The sequence below is a fragment of the Cervus elaphus genome, chromosome 15, assembly GCF_910594005.1.
Source record: "Cervus elaphus chromosome 15, mCerEla1.1, whole genome shotgun sequence".
Lineage (NCBI taxonomy): Eukaryota > Metazoa > Chordata > Mammalia > Artiodactyla > Cervidae > Cervus > Cervus elaphus.
The window spans coordinates 40,522,005-40,542,435 of record NC_057829.1 but is presented as its reverse complement, the minus strand read 5'-3'; the positions used below and the strand labels follow the sequence as shown (position 1 = coordinate 40,542,435).

At 48.2% G+C, this 20,431-nt stretch overlaps 1 protein-coding gene across 3 annotated transcripts in view; it reads left to right on the top strand.

Annotated features, from left to right (window-relative positions):
* The window catches only part of GRID1 (glutamate ionotropic receptor delta type subunit 1), a 680,463-nt gene that overhangs the window by 135,387 nt on the left and 524,645 nt on the right, over positions 1–20,431 (top strand). For all 3 annotated transcript variants that reach the window (XM_043925576.1, XM_043925575.1, XM_043925577.1), the window contains exon 3: positions 8,338–8,622. In XM_043925576.1, coding sequence (XP_043781511.1) covers positions 8,349–8,622 — 274 coding nt within the window. In that variant the 5' untranslated portion in view covers positions 8,338–8,348. The remainder of the gene's footprint in view (positions 1–8,337; positions 8,623–20,431) is intronic.

Genomic DNA, 20,431 nt, shown 5'->3' with positions numbered 1-20,431 from the left:
GCCTCAGGTTCAGCCAACCTCCTCCTCACTGTCCCCTGGCCCCCTCTACGCTCTTGGTGAAACCTGCCTTAGAGTGGAGGGTTGGCTTTAAGAAAGTCCCTTTCTCCAGACTGTAGGATGTGGCTCTACTCTGGGGAGGACCCGAGCATCTGGGGACTTTGCCAAGTTTGAAAGTTCTGCCTCACCCGTGAAATATGGACACCCATAGTGCCAATCTTATGAGTTGTTGAGAGTATTAAACAGTTTGTTGCTCTGTTAGGCCATGCTGGGCACTGGGCCAGAGGCTAGGAGGATGAGCGACGCGCAGGTGTTTCTGCCACAGGCTTGTGGCTCAGAGAATGGGATGACTGACAGCGGCCACATGAACCAGTCCACAATTGCAAACATCAGTGGGCAGTCTGAAGGAAGAGTACCATGAGAGAGGATTGGGGTCATGGGAAGTTCTCTTGACGGAATCACAGTTACCCCCAAAAATACAGGATGAGGAGAGATGGCCAGACAGAACTGAGAGGAGCATTGCAGTCCAAGGTGGGTGTACGTGAGGGGACCCACAAGTGGGCAAAATCTGAGTTACTGCGTGAAAACCGGCACCTGGAATACAGGGCGTGGGTGTGGATGGCGCAGGACCCTGTTGGTGTTGTGGACTTGGTTTTAAGAGCAGTTGGAAGCTGATACATTTAAGCAGGGACAGCACTGTCTGGTTATTGTTTCAGAGGGCCAGTCCACTGTGGTGTGCAGAGTGGATGGCGTGTGGATCTGGGGGAGGTTGGGTGTGTGGACGTCCAGTGGGGAGGTGATAGTGGTTTAGAGCAAGGTGATAACAGTGGAGAGGGAGGAAAGTCAACAGACCCAAGATGTATTTTGAAGATAAGACAATCAGGACTTGGTAAAGGCTTGGGTGCAGAGGGTCAGGGAGAGAGAAGGCTCAAGAACAAGTGGGTGGCTGGGGGTGCCCCTTTACTGAGATGGAGCAACCGGGAGGGGCAGGATCACACCCTAGAGAGCTCGGTGTTGACACACCAAGTGTGAGTTGCCAGTGAACCCACTGGGGGAGACCCCCTACCTGGATGTCAGGAGCCCAGCGAGGGTTTTGGGCTGGAGCGATAACAGGAACTATCCACAGAACCGAGGTATAACTTTCAAAGGGTTGTGTCAGATATAGTAATATAATGATGATTCCACAGAGAAGACATAGTGATGGGGTCCGGGTCTGGATCTCAGAGAAGGCAAGTGGTGGGAGTAACCAGAGCTCATAAGGAGGGACCAGCCTAAGATGGGAGAAGGTTCCTTCCTCAACTTTTAGCACAAACACAGACAGGTGTTTAGATCTGCTGATAAGTAGGATGAGTTCCTTATGATGCTGGCTACTATTTTTAATCTATGAAGAATGAAGCAAGGTCATTAGTTGAATTTGGGGGAGAATCCTGGAAGGTTTCAGGAGAACGACCAAAGCAGGTGGTGGAGAGGGTGTAAGTGAATATGGTGGGTGTGGAGCCCTCTTGAGGTTGGTGACCTTGCTTTCCCACTTTGGGTTCCCACTTTGCTGGGGGTGTGGTCTCTCTGACTCTCACAGACATGGAGAAGTAGGTGGGCAGGTGGACACACCATGGCTGACCCTGGATTAGGATTTCACCAGCCATCCTGCATTAGGAGAGAGAGCAGAGAGAGGGAATTTGCAGCAGAATGACCATAACGATAGATGGACAGAGCAAGGAGTCAGGAGTGAAGGCAGGAGGATGCTGGTAGGATAGTTACTTAAGCAAAAGGTTGGCAGGACAAGATGCTTGTCAAGTCTGTCCTGTGCTCAGGAGGGTTGAGGGGCCCGGGTGACCCTCCCCTTTGGGGGCCTGTCGATGGCGAGTGGCGATGGGGTCAAGGCCCCACTGGGCTTGAGCTCTTAGCGCTCTCCTTGGTATGGTACTGCCACCCGTTTCCCCCCACCCTATTCCATGGTTTTGTTTACCTTTTAAATGTCTTAATAAAACATGAAAAATATTTATTCTTCATGGATCAATAATTTACTATGAGTTATGACAATACTAAATTTGGTCAATTATTCATCGACCATAAAGTATTTATAAACGCGACCTTAATTTAAAGCATTAGCCACCAGAATTCAAATATTAATAAAGACTGTGCCAGCTGAAAGGAGGAAAGGAAGGGCACAGATAATGAGGGGGGCTCAGGGGAGGGTGTGTGCTCCTGGCTGTGAATGATTGAAGTAGTGAGGTTATAACTGGAGCCCAGGTTGTGGGATAGGCAGAGGTGCTGGATGGCCGGGGACTGGCCTGCTGGGCCTGGTCAGAGAGAGATCATTATTTCTGGAGGGCAGAGCTGAGCTGAGCCCAGGGCTGCCCACAGCCTGGCCCTCCCTTCGGTTGCCTGCTATTACCAAGAGCCTTGCCAGGCCCCCTCTGATATGAGGGCATCTCTACCAGGCTGCTTCCATGCAGGCAGAGTGCCCTCTCTTGCCTTGTCCATCAGGAGAAGTCCTGTCCTTCTTTAAAGGGCTACCCAGAGGCCAGTTAGCCCATGGGATGGGGAGGCTTTGCAGCCTCAGAGAAGCCTGTGCCGCACGGTGGGTCTCCTCTACTTGGAGACCACGCCACATCTTCCAGGAGGAGCAGGTGTGCATGTGCCCAGGGCACCATGCATTCAGGGCATGTGGTGGAGAAAAGGGCTGGAGTGGCTGTGGCTAGCATCACTATCAGGCGTCAGCACCAGCAATTGTGTATCTCTTCCAGCACAAGCCTCCTGGGGCATTGCTTCTCCCAGTCTTGGCCTGAAAATTTTCCAGGAGTTCCCATGGGGATGGAGAAGGCTGGGTGTGAATCAGTAGTGGTCAGGGGCACCTCTCTTATCTCCAGTGCCTACTTAAGGCCCCCGAGTGACTTGATGAGCCAAGCATTTGCCTGTAGCAGAAGGAGGCCTTGTTCTTGCTTGCTGCCTCCTTCTCTGGGGCCTGTGTTGAGAGTGCAACTGCCCCAGGAGTTTCCACCCAGGGAAGGGCCGGTAGAGTCAGTCATGGAAGCCTGGGTTTTGTCCTCTGCTGGCCACCATCTCTTCCAGGGACTGGCTGTAGAGGTACCTGGTGATCTGGTTCTGATGTTCTTGTTGCCATTCACTCTCTAGCTGTATGACCCTAGTCAAGTGATCAGCCCTGTCTGTGCTTCAGTTTTCTCACCAGGGGATCAGAAAGCTCATCTGGGATAAGAAGGAGGGAGATCCTGCTTGCCCTATGGAGGGGCCTGTGCTACGCCTGGTGCCTCCTACCCTGAGAGTTGTGTGTCTGGAGAATCATGAATCAGCAGGATGCTGGCACCTCTGGGGAAGCTGGCAGGGATGTAATGGTGGGGCTGTCTGGGAAGGCTGGCTGAGCTCCTGGATCCTCTTGTCTAGATCCAACCCTGAGTTTGAACGGCCTGCTTCTTCTTGATTTCTGGGAATCCATCATATGTCCCAGAGACCTCTGTTCTCCTAGGCCACCGAGCTCAGCTTAAGGGGACTCAGAGCTCCTCATTACATTCATCTTTACTACTTACTTCCCCAGCTGATGAGCCATTCTTGGGGAGCTCTTATCAGTCCATCAAGCCTGCATTGTTATTATCAAGAGGGAGATCAGCTTTATGACCATATGCTATTGCAGGCAAAGAATTATAACAAAGGCTGTTATCTTCTAGCGAGCTGCAAAACACCTCTAAGCTGGAGACAGAGTGACTTCTCCACTCCTACTATGCACCAGCCAGTGCCAAATGGCTCTTCACATACAAAGGCCTTTCAGAGATTGTGCACAACAGCTCTGTGAAGTGGATGCCATCATTTTTCTTTGACAGAAAAAACAAAGACTCGGAGGCCAAGAGAGGGTCAGCCCCTCCCTCATTCAAAGTCCCACAGCATGGATATGACAGGGCCAAGGACGTGGCACTGGGCTTCAGTGTCTCTCTCCCCAAGCGGGGTGTGAATTGTGTGATACCCTGTCCTAGGAATGAGGACATTCCATAACCTTGTGGACGCTAATAGCTGGTGTAGCTTTGATCTGATATATTTTGATCTTATTATTTTTATGTTAGGAGCCTCTAAATAACCATCATTTCAACAGAGCCCCAATTAGCAGGCCATTCACAGCAGATTAGAAATTGACTTGTATTAGGCCTCTCCATTAGCGCCTAGGAGAGGCTTGCACCCTTAATTACCCACCCTGTTCATGGAGGAGGTGGGGGCCTTGAGGGATTTCAGTGCTATTGCAGGTAGCTGTACTGGGGTGGGTCAGGGTGCCCACCTCCGAGGGAAGGGCTGGTCAGCAGCAGGAATGAGGTCATTCTCTGTTGTAAACTCCTATTTCTTGGGCTCCTGGACATGATTTGGGTGGGGATATTGATAGAGAGGTAGGGATGCTCAAGGAGAGGGGCAGGAGACTGACATGTGTTTAGCATCTTTCTTGGGCCCAGCATGGGATTGGCACTGTGGTCCACATTATAAGTCAGAACTCCCATAGCTCTGCTGTGATTTGTATCCTGAATTAATAGACAACAGGGGTTCAGGAAGGAGGCATGCCCGTGGTCACACAGCTGCCGATTGCGGGAGCCCAGAGCAGAACTTTGTGATATTCCAGTGCTCCTTCTGCTGCCCTGGGGAGCCCAGGCCCAGCCCAGAAGCTGGTGTCTGTGGCTGCCACTGGGACTGGGGCATGGGACCTGCTGTCTGAGTGCGTTCCTGCCACCCAGCCCCTGTGTCTGTGTCATACTGCACCCCTCACTCACCCTGCTTCCCCCGTCTCTCCTGCTCTAAATCCTTTTCTTCCTTTGAGGCTCTGATGCTAACCCCACATGAATTCACCCTCCTCTGGGTCCCAGGGACCTTCCCTTCTCCTTCCTCCCAGGCTGAATTGTGAGGTCCAGCTCCCTGGTAGATCCTAAGCTCCTCAGATGGGGCCTGTGTGTGTCCTGTTTTCACCCTGGCCTCAGTGCTCATTGCAGGGCTTTGTGCTTAGAGGGTGTGCTGAGTGTGTGCATGAAACACATAGGAGGAAAGAAACAAGTCCATCCACGTGGGAGCAGAGGATGTGGGCTCAGATGGAGAAGCTGAGCCTCAGGGGGGTTCAGTGACTTAATAACACAGTACATGTAGAACAGGCACCGGTGGGGGTGGGGAGGGGCGCTTGCCATCAGAAGTCAGGCAATGACCTGAGAGGGAGCCGGGTGGGGGTGCACGACAGAGAGCTGAGACCCAGTGATGGTGCAGTGGGTGTCCTGGGTAGGACCAAAGACTTGAGTTCCTGGGCAACTTTCCACCCTGGTGATATGTGGTGAATTTTGCAAGATTACTTCTAAGAAGTTTCAATGCAGTGTTATTGGCATTAAAGAGAATATGTATAAGAGAAGAAAGAAAAATCCGATTATCATCACAGACTTCGGCTTTTAGTGTTTTCTCTTGTCTTTTTCATAAGTATGCTTTTTACCTAATTGTAGAAATTGTTGTAATCCTGGCGAGTATAAAATGTCATGCTCTGGTTTTGTCACAGTCACCCCGCAGAAGCATTTTTAGACAGGAAGGCATCTCAGTCCGGCCCTTATCAGTAGTGCGGCTTCACAACTTGTTATCTGGAAAATAGACACAGTGATGCCTGCTGTACCGGGATGTCATGAGAATAATGTGAACTCACATATAGAGAGGACTCGACGGAGTATTCAGCACAGAGCAAATTTCTTACAAAATAGTCCCTCCTCCTGGAGCTTCTTACTTATCCATTACTGAAGGATTATTTTCCTTTTGTAAAAGAATTATCTGTTCACAACCTGAGATTTTGGCAAAATATAGAAAAAAAGGAAAACCACATTGAAGCTTCACCTAAAGTGCGGTCACTTTGAGCGTTTTGCAATATTTCCTTCTGGTCTTTCTTTCATGCATGTTAAGTTTTATTTGATTGATATCATAAAATACATACAATTTTGTGTGACTGTCACATAACTTTTTAATGACAGGTACTTTTCCATGTTACTGTAGTATCTTCATAAATAGTTTTAAAGGTTGGGTATGCTTTCAACAAGTGGAACACTTTTGTGTCATTCACCTATTTGCATCTTTTAGATCGTTGGCAATATATCAAGAATCTGGATAAGTATCCTTTGAATGTTTTTGGATCTAAAGCCATTTTTTTTCTTAAGATTTTTTTTTTTGATGTGGACCATTTTTAAAGTCTTTATTGGGTCTGTTATGTATTACTTCTGCTTTATGTTTTGTTTTTTTGGCCCTGTGGCATGTGGGATCTTAGTTCCCTGGCCAGGGATTGAACCTGCACCCTCTATTGGAAAGCAAAGTCTTAACCACTGGACCGCCAGGGTATTTCCTAAAGTTATTTTTATATTATAGTTTGGGTAGGTGCCCAAAGTGACATTATTGACCAGAGGGCATGAAAATGTCAAGGATTATGGTATTATTGTACGAGTTTTTACTGACTGCTGTGTGCGGGCAGACACATTGTGACCCTGGATGAGGATGGTGAGCAGAAGGGCGTGACCTTTGTTCCCCTGGAACCTGAGGTCAAGTGGCAGAGAGAGAGACAAAGTTCAGTGTTGTGAGAGGGGAAGTGTGGGATGCAAATGAAGCGCATGACAAAGGGTCCCTAGCCAGTCTGGGGGTGTAGAGTCTGAGTCTTGAAGCAAGAGTGATGTCAAGGTTCAGAAGGCAAAAGGAAGTGTGATGGGTTCCAGGGGACAATGAAAGGTGGATGGTGGGCCAGGGCGGTAGGAGGAACCTGAGGCTGCAGGCACTGGGGAGCCTGCAAGACTGCCCTAAGGAGTTTGACTCCCTGCCCAAGGCTCTTGGTAGCCACCAAGGGCTTTAAACAGAAGCATGGCACGATTGGATTACAATTCAGGAGTGAGCTTGGCCATGTGGAGCCTGAATGTGAGGGTCCAGAGCATTTAGGTGGCTGTGTGATCTTCAGTAGGGACTGCAGAGAATCTCTCATTTTTTTTTTTTTTTAGAATCTCTCATTTAACCACCCCCTTTTTCTGCCTTGTGTTGAAGGCTGAGGGTTCCACAGGAAGAGCTGTGGGCAGTCAAATTGTCCTCCTGCTGAAGCCCATGAATGTGCAAGGTGATTGTCCCTGCATGGGGAGCCGCTGGCCTTTGGTGTTGGAAAGCTTGGGGGTGTCTTCCTCTTCCCACAGCTTCCCAGCCTCCCTCCGCCTTACTCCTTGGGGTTCCTCTCCTTGGTCTTCATCTCCTTCTCCCAGTCTGGTCTGAGGCATTACATAAACCCAAGTGCTCTCAACTGAAAGAACGGCATTGTCAAAGTTGTTCAAAAGTCTGCCGTCTGCAGCAGATGGCCTGCTGACATCCACAGGCTGTGTTTTGAAACTGCATCTGCTTTCCCACATTCCTGCCGTCACATAAAGCATTATTAATAAATGTTTGCTTCAAAACTGGTGCAGTGGGTTGCAGTGTTGGGAGGTGCATCATTCTATTAATTGGCCAGATGTTCCAAAAAGGTGTTAAGAGTGTGGCTAAAAGGGGTTACTGGAACTCATGGTGACTAGATGACTTCAGAAGGCAATCCCTAAGTGTCTCCACCCTAGAAATGGCAGCTGACATCTGATCGTGTTCCTCCTCCTCACCTGCAGTCAGTACCCCAGCTGTGGGAGCCTCTACCTTTGTTATTGTCAAGTAGCTTTTAAATAATCCTGGTCTTCTGGAACCAACACTCCCCGGGGGTTTGACCCAGTATTTTTATGGTATGAATCAAGTGGACTTGGCCAGGAGACTGAGGGCTTCTGGGATTCGTTGCCTACAATCTGGGTCTTCGGGGCTAAGTGTCTCCCTGGCTTTCCAATGAAATTCATTCCCTTCAGCCCCAATCAGCTCAGTTCAGCCAACAATTGTAGAGTATACAGTACATTCTTGGCCTGTGGCTTGGCCTTGGGGATACAAGGATCAACAAAATGAGCTCATGGCTCTTAAGAGGCTCACAGCCCAAGCGGGAAACCGGATGGCTAATATAGTAGCATGCTGAGTGTCTCAGGCAGATGTGGGTAGGAGCCCTGTTCTACTCTCGCTGCTTGAGTAGCCTAGGATGAATGATTTTGCCTCTCTTCACCTCTGTTTTCTCATCTATTGACTGGACACAAGAGTATCTAGTTGGCAGCGTCACTAGGGCATCACAGACTGTGCCTGTGAGAGCCTCTGGGCTGGCCTGACAGTGTTCTTGGTCCCTGGAGGGAGATGGTGTTTCTTGGAACCCCAGGAATGAGCTTCCCAGTGTGAGCTGTGCAAATTGAAGCCAGGGCAGCATCACCCCCATGCTGACCCCTTCCTCTCTCTCCCCTCTCTTTCCAGCCTGTGACCTCATGACCCAGGGGATTTTGGCCTTGGTCACGTCCACCGGTTGTGCGTCTGCCAACGCCCTGCAGTCCCTCACAGACGCCATGCACATCCCACATCTCTTTGTCCAGCGCAACCCAGGGGGCTCTCCGCGCACCGCCTGCCACCTGAACCCCAGCCCCGATGGCGAGGCCTACACGCTGGCCTCCAGACCGCCTGTGCGCCTCAATGACGTCATGCTCAGGCTGGTGACAGAGCTGCGCTGGCAGAAGTTTGTCATGTTCTACGACAGCGAGTATGGTGAGTTGGGGGCCGGGGCTGCTCTGGGGCTCCGGTGGGGGCGCCGCCAGACACTGGGAGACCTGCGAGCTGGCCCTTCGCTCGTGGAGGCTGAGCCCTTTGGAGAGGGCTGGGTGTGGACGGCGGTTGGTGGTCTGAACCGAGTGGGTGTCTGGGTGGTAGGACCCAACCTTGAGCTTCGTGAGTAGGGGATGAGATCTGAAAACAGATCTGTAGATAGGCACTAAAGTTGCCTAGCAACAACACCTTATCATGACAGCTGAAGTTTGAATCATCTTTGAGTTTTCAATAAAATATTAATAAACTGCTGGCAGAGATCCGAACGGCTGCACGCAGGCAGCAGTGGTGGAGGCCGGCCAGCATGGGTCCTCCCGGAAGCCTCCTCTGCAGAGTGTCACCCTCTCTCTGGATGCTCTCCCAGCCTCCCCAGCTCCTTGCCTCCCTCCACGCTGATCTGCCCTTAGTTTCAGGGGTTCAGGCTGGGGCAAAGGTCAGGGAGAAGGACATCCTTAATGTCATGGACCAGGTGGGGATCGTGTGGGTCTGGGGACACAGGGCATGGCTGGATATGGATTCTTTGAAGGCCTACTGTATGAAAAAAAAAACCCCATAATTTTCTTGTTAGGAAACTAGAAAAATGGGCTTTGAAGAGATAGCTTCAGCTTTTCTATGGCTGCTTTGTGTAAACGGAGACCAGTTCTAGTCCCAAGATAAATGGTTTAAAAATAAAACCTTTTTATAAAAAAAAAATTTATATGTTTAAAAAACCTGTTTATTTTTTATTCTGAGATAATTGAGACTTACATACAGTTATGAGAAATAATTCAGAGATCCTGTGTGCTCCAAAATCTTGCCTAACTGTCATAGCATACCACAAGCAGGATTTCATCTTGACACAATCCATAGGCCTTGCTCATATTCACCAGTTTACATGCACTTGGGTGTGTGTATTCACTGTGTGTGCAGTTTTGTCACGTGTGGATTCATGTGCCCACGACAGTCAGATTCAGAGCAGTCCCTCACAAGTACCCCCACGCTACCCTTTTATAACCACAGCCACTCACCTTATATCTTTAAAGGTGAGGGCTGGCGCCTCATAGTTGGGGCCAGGGTAGAATGGGGTGTACCCTCGAAAGTCCTTTTTTCCTCTCTTTGTGGAATAATCCCTTTGCCAAGACTGTAACTAAGAAGAGAAAGCAGCATATGTTTGCATTTGCCTAAATACTCTGCTTCTCTAAGACTGGAATGTTGTCCTCAGCTCTTAAGCAAATATGCTGTCTGGAGTCTTCCAGAAGGAATTGAAAAGCAAACAGTCACTGTACTGAAATTAAGATGAGGGGGGTGATGGGGACAAAGGTGGCCAGAGGCTCCAGGTGCTTGAACTGGACTCTGTCCAGGGCCTGGCTTCTCCCTTCCACCCTCGCTCAATCCCTGACTTTGGGGAGGAGTTGGAGAGACCATGTCAGCCTGGTGGCTGGCACAGAGAAGGCCCTGAGAAATTGTCTCTCTGTGAATGAACCAACTCATTTATGAGAACATGGACCTTTCAAGAAATTTTAATATAAGACAATGGAGAAATGTGGGGGAAAGACAAGGAAAGACCTTTGAGGTAAGCTAGGAAACAGATGTTTCATTCTGTAGATACACTCCTTTGCCCCTCTCCTCTCCCATCCAGACCCTCCAGTCAAGCCAAAAGGTGTACCCCTCTTTTGTCACATGGAGACCTTTGCTGTCTCTTGTAGGGTTGAAGTTAGTTTTCAACCAGACTGACCTTTATTAGTAATTTTATAAACACACAGGGTGACCAATAGGTTTCTTCCAGTGGACCACTGCCGGCAATTGGTCGAACCTTGATTGCTTTGTTGGGAAGGATTCTGAGGAAGCATATGGCCTCAGCAACATAAAGCGCTGTGATTGCTCCATGAAGCATCATGGTGTGGGGATGGACTGGCAGCAACCCGCCCTGTTTGCTAGAGGTGGCTGTGAATCAAGCATCTCAGAGCTGCTTACACATGGCTGCCACTGTCCAAGGTGCTGACCATTTGGCATTAGCCTTCCTGGAGGCCAGTGCTCTTTCATTGGGTTCTATGTAGAACCTCCTGCCTTTGCCTGGCCATTACCCTTCTGATTTGACAACTTTTGAAGCCAGGTTTCTACCCCAAACAGTCTCTATAAAAAATTAACCATTCCAGCACCTGTGACTTGTTTTGACCTTGCCCCTTGTGCACAGTTAAATCTCTGGCCCATTTTTAATATGTTAGGTAAGCCAAGGCTGTAGAGGCCCACATGCTGTTTGATGCATCCCCAAGAATTCAGAGTGTGAGTGCTCCTCAGCTTGGCTGCCATCGGCCTGTCTGAGGGCTGTGAGTAGATTTACATTACTGATACGTCCAAGACAAATGGTGCCTCCACAACCCCTCAGGGCCCTTCTTCCACCCGACCACTGTAGCACTAGCTGCGATGAGCCCAATTAAAAAGCAAATTGAGTGTAAAGGCTGCTTCGTTTCTTCCAAAGTCACACAGAAGTGGGTTGGGATATAGTAACTTTGTTTTTTTGATGCTGATCTGCAAGTATCTTTACATATATTAATTTATTTAAACTATTCAGTAACTCTCTGAAGTGGGATTATTGCTGCATTTTACAGATGAGGAGCATGAGGCTCAGAGAGATTCCTTTTGACTTTGATGCCCATGCACTTAGCCATGGCACCATCTTGTTACTGTCATCTGGGGCTTGCAAGGCTCCAGCCTTCTTCTCTTATCACCAGCCAGGCAGAGTTGATGCCAAGGATGGGGTGTGTGGAATGGACTTGGCATGCCCTAGGTTTGTGCAGTCAGTCACTTGGGTAAATGTCATGTGTAAGATCCTACCACTGCAAGGTGTAAGGACTGATCCTTCCTCATTTGCCCCTCAGCCTCCCTTTAAACCAAGGAATGTCCTGCCCTGGGTGGGGCCTGAGGACTGGGCATCTGGGTCAAGGGTCAGAAAGGCAAAAGCAAGTTCTACAACAGAACTTGGCAGAGTGGTGGGAGAGGAGTTTGTATGTTTAAGGTTTACAGAATACAAGATGTGCCATTTGGTAAAATTCCATTGAAAATACTTGTATGCTTGTTGTGACAGCGAAAGGAAAAATAAAAGAGAAGCTGACATTTGGGAGAGAAAATCTGTAACATTAAAATACCAAAAGTTTGGATTGAACAGAAGAGAGAACTTTCTGTCTTGCCACTTCAATTTCTGGGCTATTCATGTGTGTTTTGGGGAGGGTGTGCTAGAAGCTGCAGCCACAATTTTTCCCCAGTGAGCACATTTGGATGAGGGATGTATTTATGGTGGGATCTTAGAAACCACTGACTCATTCATTCAACAAATATTCACTGAGTCCCTACCATGCACAACTATTTTGCTAGGTGCTCATTTTAGATGTTGAAACAGATGGTTGGAGTATCTTGGCTAAAGTTGCATAGGGCTGGGATGTGAAGTTAAGACCCCAGGGCTCCTTCCTCCATAGCATCTTTGCGGTGTGGTGCTCCCTCTTAGCCTCTTGGACCAGCTTGCAGGCCTGGGATGAGTTGGCAGCAGGGACTTCACAGAAGCAAAACCTTGGGGCTCTAAATGTGTGTCCATCTCCTATTTGTGCTTGTTTTTAAATTATTTTTAAAAAGTTAAAAGTTGCACACTTTTACAATGTATATGTCAAGTTAAAAGAATGATAATGAAGTGAACTCCCATGAACCCAGACCAGTTTAAAAAATGTATAGGAGCTTTATGTGTCCTCATTGTATCATGTCTTCTACCTAGGGGGCCTAACCCGTATCTTGATTGTGTTCTAATGAGCTCCTTGCTTTTCTTTATAGTTTGTCATACAAGTATGGATCCTAAAATACTTATTGCCTAGTTTGGCCTCTTCATGAATCTTAAATATCTAGAGTTAAACTACTGTACACTTTTGTGATTGCTTTGTTTTCTTAAATGTTTATTTATTTTTAATTGATTGATGATTGTGATTGCTTTCTTTATTAAATATCATTAACTATTGGGCCTATGCATGTTTTGCTTTGTTAGATCATTCCAAATTACTTTCCAAAGCATTTCTACCTATTTTCACTGCTATCTGCAATGTATGAGAATTCCCCAACCTCACCAACACCTGGTATTGCTTTTAGTTTTAAGATTTTCATGTGAAATATGTCTCACAGTGATTTTAATTTACATTGCCATGATAAAAGATGAAGTTGAGCATATCTTTATGCACTATTTTTGTTTGCTCTCCTAAATACCCATGTGTAGTTTTAACTTTTTGCCCATTTTTAAAATTGAGTCTTAAAAAAAATAAATAAATAAATAAAATTGAGTCTTTTCTTTTGTAAGTTAGGGATGTTAAATGCCTTCTTTCAGTTAGTTGTCTTAGTTCACAGAAGTTCTATACTGTATTTTTATCAAATTTATTCACCTTTTAGACAAGTAGCTCCATTTCCTATCTCATGTAAGAGGTCTTTCCCTATCCAAATGGTATAAAGATATTCTCCTGCTGAAACCTTCCTCTCTGCTCTGAGAGCAGATGTTGCCCTCCAGCCTGAGTGTCCACAGCTAGGTCCTGGCTCTGAGTATGCCTGGATCCCTATGGCTAGACCATCTCTCCTTGCAGCTATGGCCTGACATTCTTCCCTGACACTGCTCCACTCTGCTGTGGCCATGGAACTGATCTTATCTTAGTGGTGACTGCACAGCGTGTGGCATGGTGGTTCAGGAGGGCTTCCTGAAGGAGGTGGCATGTAAGCAAGGCTCTAAAGGACTAGTAGGAAATAGGCAAGCAAAGGGCACTGGGGGCAGATAGGAGGAAGAGTGTGCCAGGCAGAAGGAAAGCATGCTGGAAGGCCTGGGGGCAACAGAGAGGGAAAAGATATGGCTGGATTGTGGGCAGTGGCCAAAGGTGAGGCTGGAGCTCTGGGTCGAGCAGGCTTTAGAGGCTTCACTGATGAGTACAGAATCTCCAGAAATCCTTGGGAACCATAGCGTGCCTCCTCAGGTTGTGCCTCTGGATCCTACTCATTACACCCAGTCCAGAGACCTGAGCACAGACTTGGGTCTTCTTTTCTGGAGGGCTCTGGTCTTTCTGTTGCCTGTGTCCAGACTCATTGGCTTTCTCTGAAAGGAAAGAAGGTAATGCACATGGATGAGCTGAGGACAAACCCCAGACGCCGAGGCAGGGCCTGAACTTCCCAGGTGGCCAGGTGGCCCAGGTGTCAGTGAGTCACTGTTCGTGTTTCTGTAGCCTCACTCCAAGCAGGGCACCCTGTAAACACCGTAAGTGCTCCAGCTCATGGCATCCTTACAGCAACCCTTCAAAGTGGGTTCACACCACCCTTGTTTCACAGGTGAGGAAACTCTGACTTAGAAAAGTGAGTGAGTGGCTGGTGAGTAGGGGGTTGGCTAAGTCTGATTCCTGAAGTCCAGGTCATCACGGCTCTGCTCACAGCCTCTTGATCCTTGTGGCAATGCTGTGGGGAGCAAGCCCCACAGGTAGACTCTTCACTTAATGCACAAGGGTTTATTGGAGCACTGCTGGTGACCACAGTTACTGTCAACAACCATAATGGTTAAATATATTGTGATACATACATAATGGGGAATTATGATTCCTAATGAACTAAGGCCATAGTTCCAACACATGGTACTGTTAGCTCACAGTAGCAAAGTGAGAACAGTGTTGTCAGTATTGCTCTGGGTAAAAGCAAGGTCACGTGTGTGTGTGTGTGAGTATGCATACAGTCATGGGGAGAGCTGTGTCAGGGAGGGAAACACAGTGACTTGGTACGAAGATGGGAGATCTGTTTTTTGTTTAATACCTTTAATGTTTTCTATCAAGTACCAAAAATAGTAAGTAAATAAAAAAGAGTGAGGGTTTCCATCCTTCCTTCCTACTGATTGCCCTTGGTGACTTCCCTTTTTATCATCTAAGGAACAGGGATGGTAATTTCTGAGCTACAGATTAAAACCCCTGGCAGACTTCCTGGTATGTGGCAAATGGTCTGTATGATAATAACAAATCATGAGTGGGAACCAAGAGTGGTAGTGGTCAGTTTTCTTCCTTCCCAGGGTTGGGTGTTGGCATAGGGCTTGGTAGAGTCTTGGCACGAGAGCTTTGACTGTTTGTCCCTCCTCAGGATTACCCTTGAGTATAGTGGTTAGGAGCATGGACTTGGGAGCAGTCTGCCTCAGTTGAATCCTGGCTCTGCCTCTATAGCTGTGTGACACTGTCACTCAACCTCTCTCTGCAGTGGTTTCCTCATCTGTCTAATGGGAATAAAGTAATCGTTCCTACTTGGTGTGCTTGATGTGTGGATTAAATGCATTCATACATGCCAAGGGCTTAGTTGACATCACCAAATCAATGGACGTGAGTTTGAACATATTCTGGGAGATAGTGAAGGACAGGGAAGCCTGGCGTGCTGCAGTCCATGGTATTGCAAAGACTCGGACATGACTGAGCGATTGAACAACCATAAGAGCTTAGCACAGTGCTTAGCACATGAGTGCTCAGGAAGAATTCCCTACTCAGAAACTACAACTCCTGGTAGCCCCTTAGCCTCTGAGCTGATTCATCTCTGCTGTGGTTTGTTCTGCAGCCCAGGAAGCATCTTGCTTATGTTCTTGGTGCTTGCAGAAATAGAGAGTTCAGGGTCAGCTCTCTCACCTGCAGGGGACCCTCCAGGCCTCCCTGGTGGTGGAGGTGAGTTGCTGGGAGTCCCTGAAGACTCACTGCTCAGTCCTAAGTGGCTCTGGTGAGTCATCACAACTTCTCAGCTGGACAGCCTGACAGGTTCCCTTGGTGAACATCTGTTGGCAGCTGGTCTTCACCCCAAGTCCTCCTGATAGGACACTCCTCAGAAGAAAGAGAATTGGACACCTACTATTTTAACCAGCGCTTCATGCCAACAAAGTCTCCTTACTGGCTCCTGGCATAGGAAGTCAGGCAACTGAGCTGCTCTGGTGAGCCTTCTCGTTAATAATACATATCGTATCATTATGGCATTAGTTTAAATTGAAGTAATAAATACTTTTTCCAGATGAAATGAGTAAGTGAGTTTAATTGCTAGGAAACCTACCAAGAAGTTCGACAATAACTTTACTGGGACGAGTGTTTTGGGTTTTGTTCTTCGATCTAATTATAAAGCAACTGTACTTCAGGGCACGTTAATTGTAGCATTTGCTGGAAGATTAAAGTTCATTAACTCTGAAGTTCCATCACCTTTCTGTCAGATTCCATGGTGTGTCTGAGGCCATAAGGAGATGCCGGATGAAGGATAGGAAGATGAGGGTGCCGGCCCCCTTCCCCCATGGCCCATCGAATAGCTGGGACCCAGGGAGTTGCCACCGCAAGACCTTGGCCAGAACTATACTTCCTTCTTCCCACGCGATGCCACAGCGCCCCCTTGGAAGACAAATATGGCCCCATTGACTTTCCCCTCCTGCCAACCCTGCTTCTCCAGACCTCCTCAGCCCCAGACACAAGGGGGAACAGGTTTTGCTGTTAAATACTAGAATTCTACTGGAATTCTAGGAAGGGTATCCACAAGATGTGGCCCCAAACATCTGGAAGGACCATCGGCCCAAGTGAGACCCCTGCCCACTCTCCTAGTGAAGTGAAATAGAATGTCCTCTTCATTGTCTCAACTGAAGCATCTCTTACCCTCCTCTCTGGGAGAGCATGGCTCTTTCCTAACAGGTCCAGCAATGTCAGGAGAGTTCCTTCATTTTTTGAAGTAAACTGTATTGAGGCGTAATTGGCATGCAATAAAATACACTCATTAGACATGTACTGTTTGATGGATTTTGACAAATATATGTAATAGAGTAACTGCTATCCCAGTCGAGGCGCAGAATATTGAATATTAAGTATATAGAAATGCCTTTGTTGTGAAGAGAGACCATCATAACTAACTTCCTTCTGGCCCCAGTCACTTCAGCACTGGCTGGAAGATCATAGGCCCTGAGAGGAATGCTATGTGCCTGGAACCTGCTTGCAGTATCCTCTGCTCCTAGGAGTGTTCTCAGAGACCCGGAGTGTCAGTGTGTCTGACCAGAAGACAGGGAAAGGACAGGGAGGAGTGGGAGGCAGGGGAGAGGGGAGGAGAGCTGTGGAAGCCCTTTAGCAGCTGGGACTGGTGTTCAGGCTGAAGCAGTCTCCATCCAGATGAGAACCCTGACCATCTGCTCGCTGGCTAGAGATGACTTGTTTTCCCTTGCCAGGCAAGGTCTGGCACCTCCTTGAGAGGTGACATTTGGGTAGTTATGAGCACAGATCCCAGCACCAGAAAAGAACTGCATTTAAGTCCCCGCTCCATTGCTTATTGCATCCTGGGCGAACTGTGGTTGCCTTTCAGAGCCTTGGTTTTCCTGATCTGTAAGATGGGTATCATAGCACTTCTTTCCTAGGTTCCTGGCAGGTCCTGGCCAAGCACATGCTCAGTGCTTTAGCACGTTGAGAGTCTTATGCTTTAAATGTTTTCCTTTGCTTCTTACAAAGGGATCTCAGCAGATGCCATCCTGCTCTGAAGAACCCTTTTTTGAGGCCTGGGAAGTGGGTTTCCTTTCCTGGTTGCTCAGCAGGTGGGACCTGGGGGTGGGTGGTCATTGGTCTTGCTTGACTTATGTTTAGACAGCATCTCTGAAACAGCGTTAAGAATGTTCTTCTCCTTGGGAGTCTAAGGAAGCAGAAAGGCTCCAGGAGCCCCTAAGAGGTTTCCCTCTGACAAGTTGCGTGGGAACCTCAGATCTAAATTCGAAGGTCCGTTGTGATGACTGAAACTTTCCCCACTGCTCTGGAATAACAGCCATGGTCCTTGCAGCTGACCTCCTTGCCCTGCTCACTGTCACCCTCTCTCCTTACTCCACCCTGTCCATCCGCCTCCTGCTCCCTGTTGCTCCATGAAAGTGCCAGGAAAATTAGGCTTTGCACTGGCTGTTCCCTCTGCCTGGGACACTTTTCCCATAGATATCTGCAGTCTGCATCCTCACCTTCAGGGCTTTGCTCCAATCCCCTCTGCCCCCACAGGCCTTTTCTCATCAATTCACTAAAAAATTGAGCTCCTTTTCCTCTTGACGCCCTCTTCTCCCTTCCTTGCCTTTTTTTCCCCATTGAATTTACTGACATTTGCTTATTATTTAATGTTTACCTTCCCCCCATTGAGGATGTGAGTTCCACTCAAGTAGGGATCTTGTGTGTTTTGTTAAGTAATGCTGCATATCCAGCGTTTAGAATAGCACCTGGGACATAGTAGGTGCTCAAGAAGTATTCAGTATATGAGTGGATGAATATATAACTGGGGGCATTTCACCGACTACTTATTTTTCTAGGAAGCGTTTGTTTCTTTTTATGAGATTCCCAATTACAACAATAATATGTGATTTCATGGAGTCCAAAGATCAGGTGAAACTGCACCCTCCTCCACTCTCACCAGAGAACCAGTGTGTTCAGCCTGCTGAGTTTCTGTCTGCACCTTCCTCCTTGGCAAGTGTAGAGGGAGCATTCATATACTCTACAAGGTGTGGGGCTTGGTGAGATTTCAGATGGGCCCAGGCTTGAGAAAGCCTTCCCCACAGTTTCACAGGAGGAGTAAACACAAAATACATGTGTATATCACAGTGTGAGGTTAACAGTGCCGCTGAAGTTTTGTGGGTGAACATTTTGAAAAACTTGTGTTCTGTTCCTGCCTCAGCCTTTTTTCTTGCTTATCTCTGGACCATTGACAAATCTTTCTCATCCTTGGTTTTCTCATTTTGGTAGTGGGGATAATAAAAATGCCAGCCTCAAAGGGTTCTTGGGAGGTTGAAATGAAATGAAATGATGGATATGAGAGTGATTACTTATTTGTCTCTCTCCTCTGCAGTACCCAGGACAGTGCCCCAAGTGCTGGCATGTGATTGCAGAGCCTTGCAGCCTAAACTACTCCCCAGCCCATCCCAACTCTGCCTTGGGAGGTGGTGGGTTTTGAATTAGCTGGGAGCAAGAAAGGCTTTATCAGGTAGAGGAGGGAGGAGGGAAATTCCAAGTGGGGCAAACCTGTGTGCAAAACATCAGGGTGTGAAATAGCATGCTGTGTTCTGGAAGAGGAGAGTTTGGAGGACCAGCGGCTTATGCTGAGAGCTGGAAGTGATGAAAAGTGTCAGAGGGAAGGGTGGGCAGGGGCTGTATCACACAGTCTCAGGCAGCCTGGCCGGGAGCATCTGAGTGGTTGATTCATCATGTCCATGGCAGGGCTTCCCCGCTTTTGATGTGAGCTGTGTGCTATGTCATCAAGGCTCACCCTTCCATGGAAACTCGCCTGTCTAGTGAGATGCTTAGGAACAGAAGCCTGTTCTCCTGGGTTGCATCACCCTGGAATGTGACAAGACTGAAATTGCTTGTACATTGTATGGCCAGTTCTCCATTGTGAGAAGTCTGGGGGTTTTGATTTGGGGGGTCAGCTGCTCACCCCATATTTCCCACTGGAGGCTCTGAGAGTGACGACAGAAGATAGGGGTGGGGGGTGGGGTCACACTGACATGGCCACTTTCCCTATAAATACCATATGTCTCCTTCTAGGGTTCTGCTTTTCCAATCTCTTGCTTGAAAGTACCCTCCAAGTCACCTGACCTGGTACCTGTGAGGGCTTTCCTGCTTCCTGCCCCAACACCCCTGGTCCCAGGCAGAAGCCTCCACCTGGGCCTGGCCTGCTGTCATGATTTTTGGTTTATTATTTTGGGATGCCTTGTTTTTCTGTTTGCTTATTTGTTTATTTCTTGCACATATCCAGAGAAGGTTTGCAGAGGCTTCTAATGAGGCAGTGGCAGTCAGAAAATAAAGACAGGGCCATAGCGGCTGCGCTGGCTGGCAGGGGTGGCAAAGATCACTGTGAACATGCTCTCCTGGCAGAGGCAGGAAGTGGGGAAGGAAGCCATGGGTACAGGGCATCTGCGTCCTCTGAAGGGAAGAAGCAGGTGGCTTGCTTCTCAGAGGAACCAGACTTCTCCAGCACTTCAAAGAATTCCCCCAGAGGGTCCTGGTCTGTGAGGGGCACATGGGAGACAGAATGGATAGTAATTCTGGCTCAACTTCAAAGCAATGCAGAGGTGGGTTTTGTTTGACTGTCTCTCACAGTTCACTGACTATGCCGGTAGTCCTAGGCTGGAGCTCACGATTCTGGGAGGGTGAGGGTCGGACAGCCCTCACATGAGCTTCCTTTATGCTGGTCTTCATGGAGTCGGTGGATTCTTGTTGCCCACTGAGCGAGGCCTCCTCTATCTAGTCAGTCCCGTTTCACTGGGCAGACGTCCACTGAATTCCAGGTGCCATGCTGGGGAATTGGAGATGAGGGAGGCTGGCATGGCCTTTGCCCTTTTGGCCCCAAAGGTAACTACTGTCAGTGGGGAAGGGGGTTGTGATGGAGACTGTACTTTGATGGCCACTGGAACTGTGGCTGGGAGCTTGGCCTGCCCGGCAGAGCCTGGGAAGTCTTTTTGGAATGGAGTTCAGTCCTAATGGAGTGAGGAGGGCTGACATGAGGGGAGAGCAAGATGGGCAGATGTAGGGGTCCAGGGGTGATAGAAAGCAGGGATGTTCCAAGACTTGGAGGAAGTTATGTCTGGCTGGAGTCCAGTGTCTGGGATCAGGGACCCAAATGTGGAGTGCTCCACTTGGGTGGCAGAGGGACTGTGTATTCTAAAGGCAATGGGGGACCTTGGAAGGGTAGGTCACTCTGCTTTCTTTTCTTTGTTGATTTTTCTTTGAAATTAGTCTTTTTCAAAAAACAGTCATTTATTTAATTT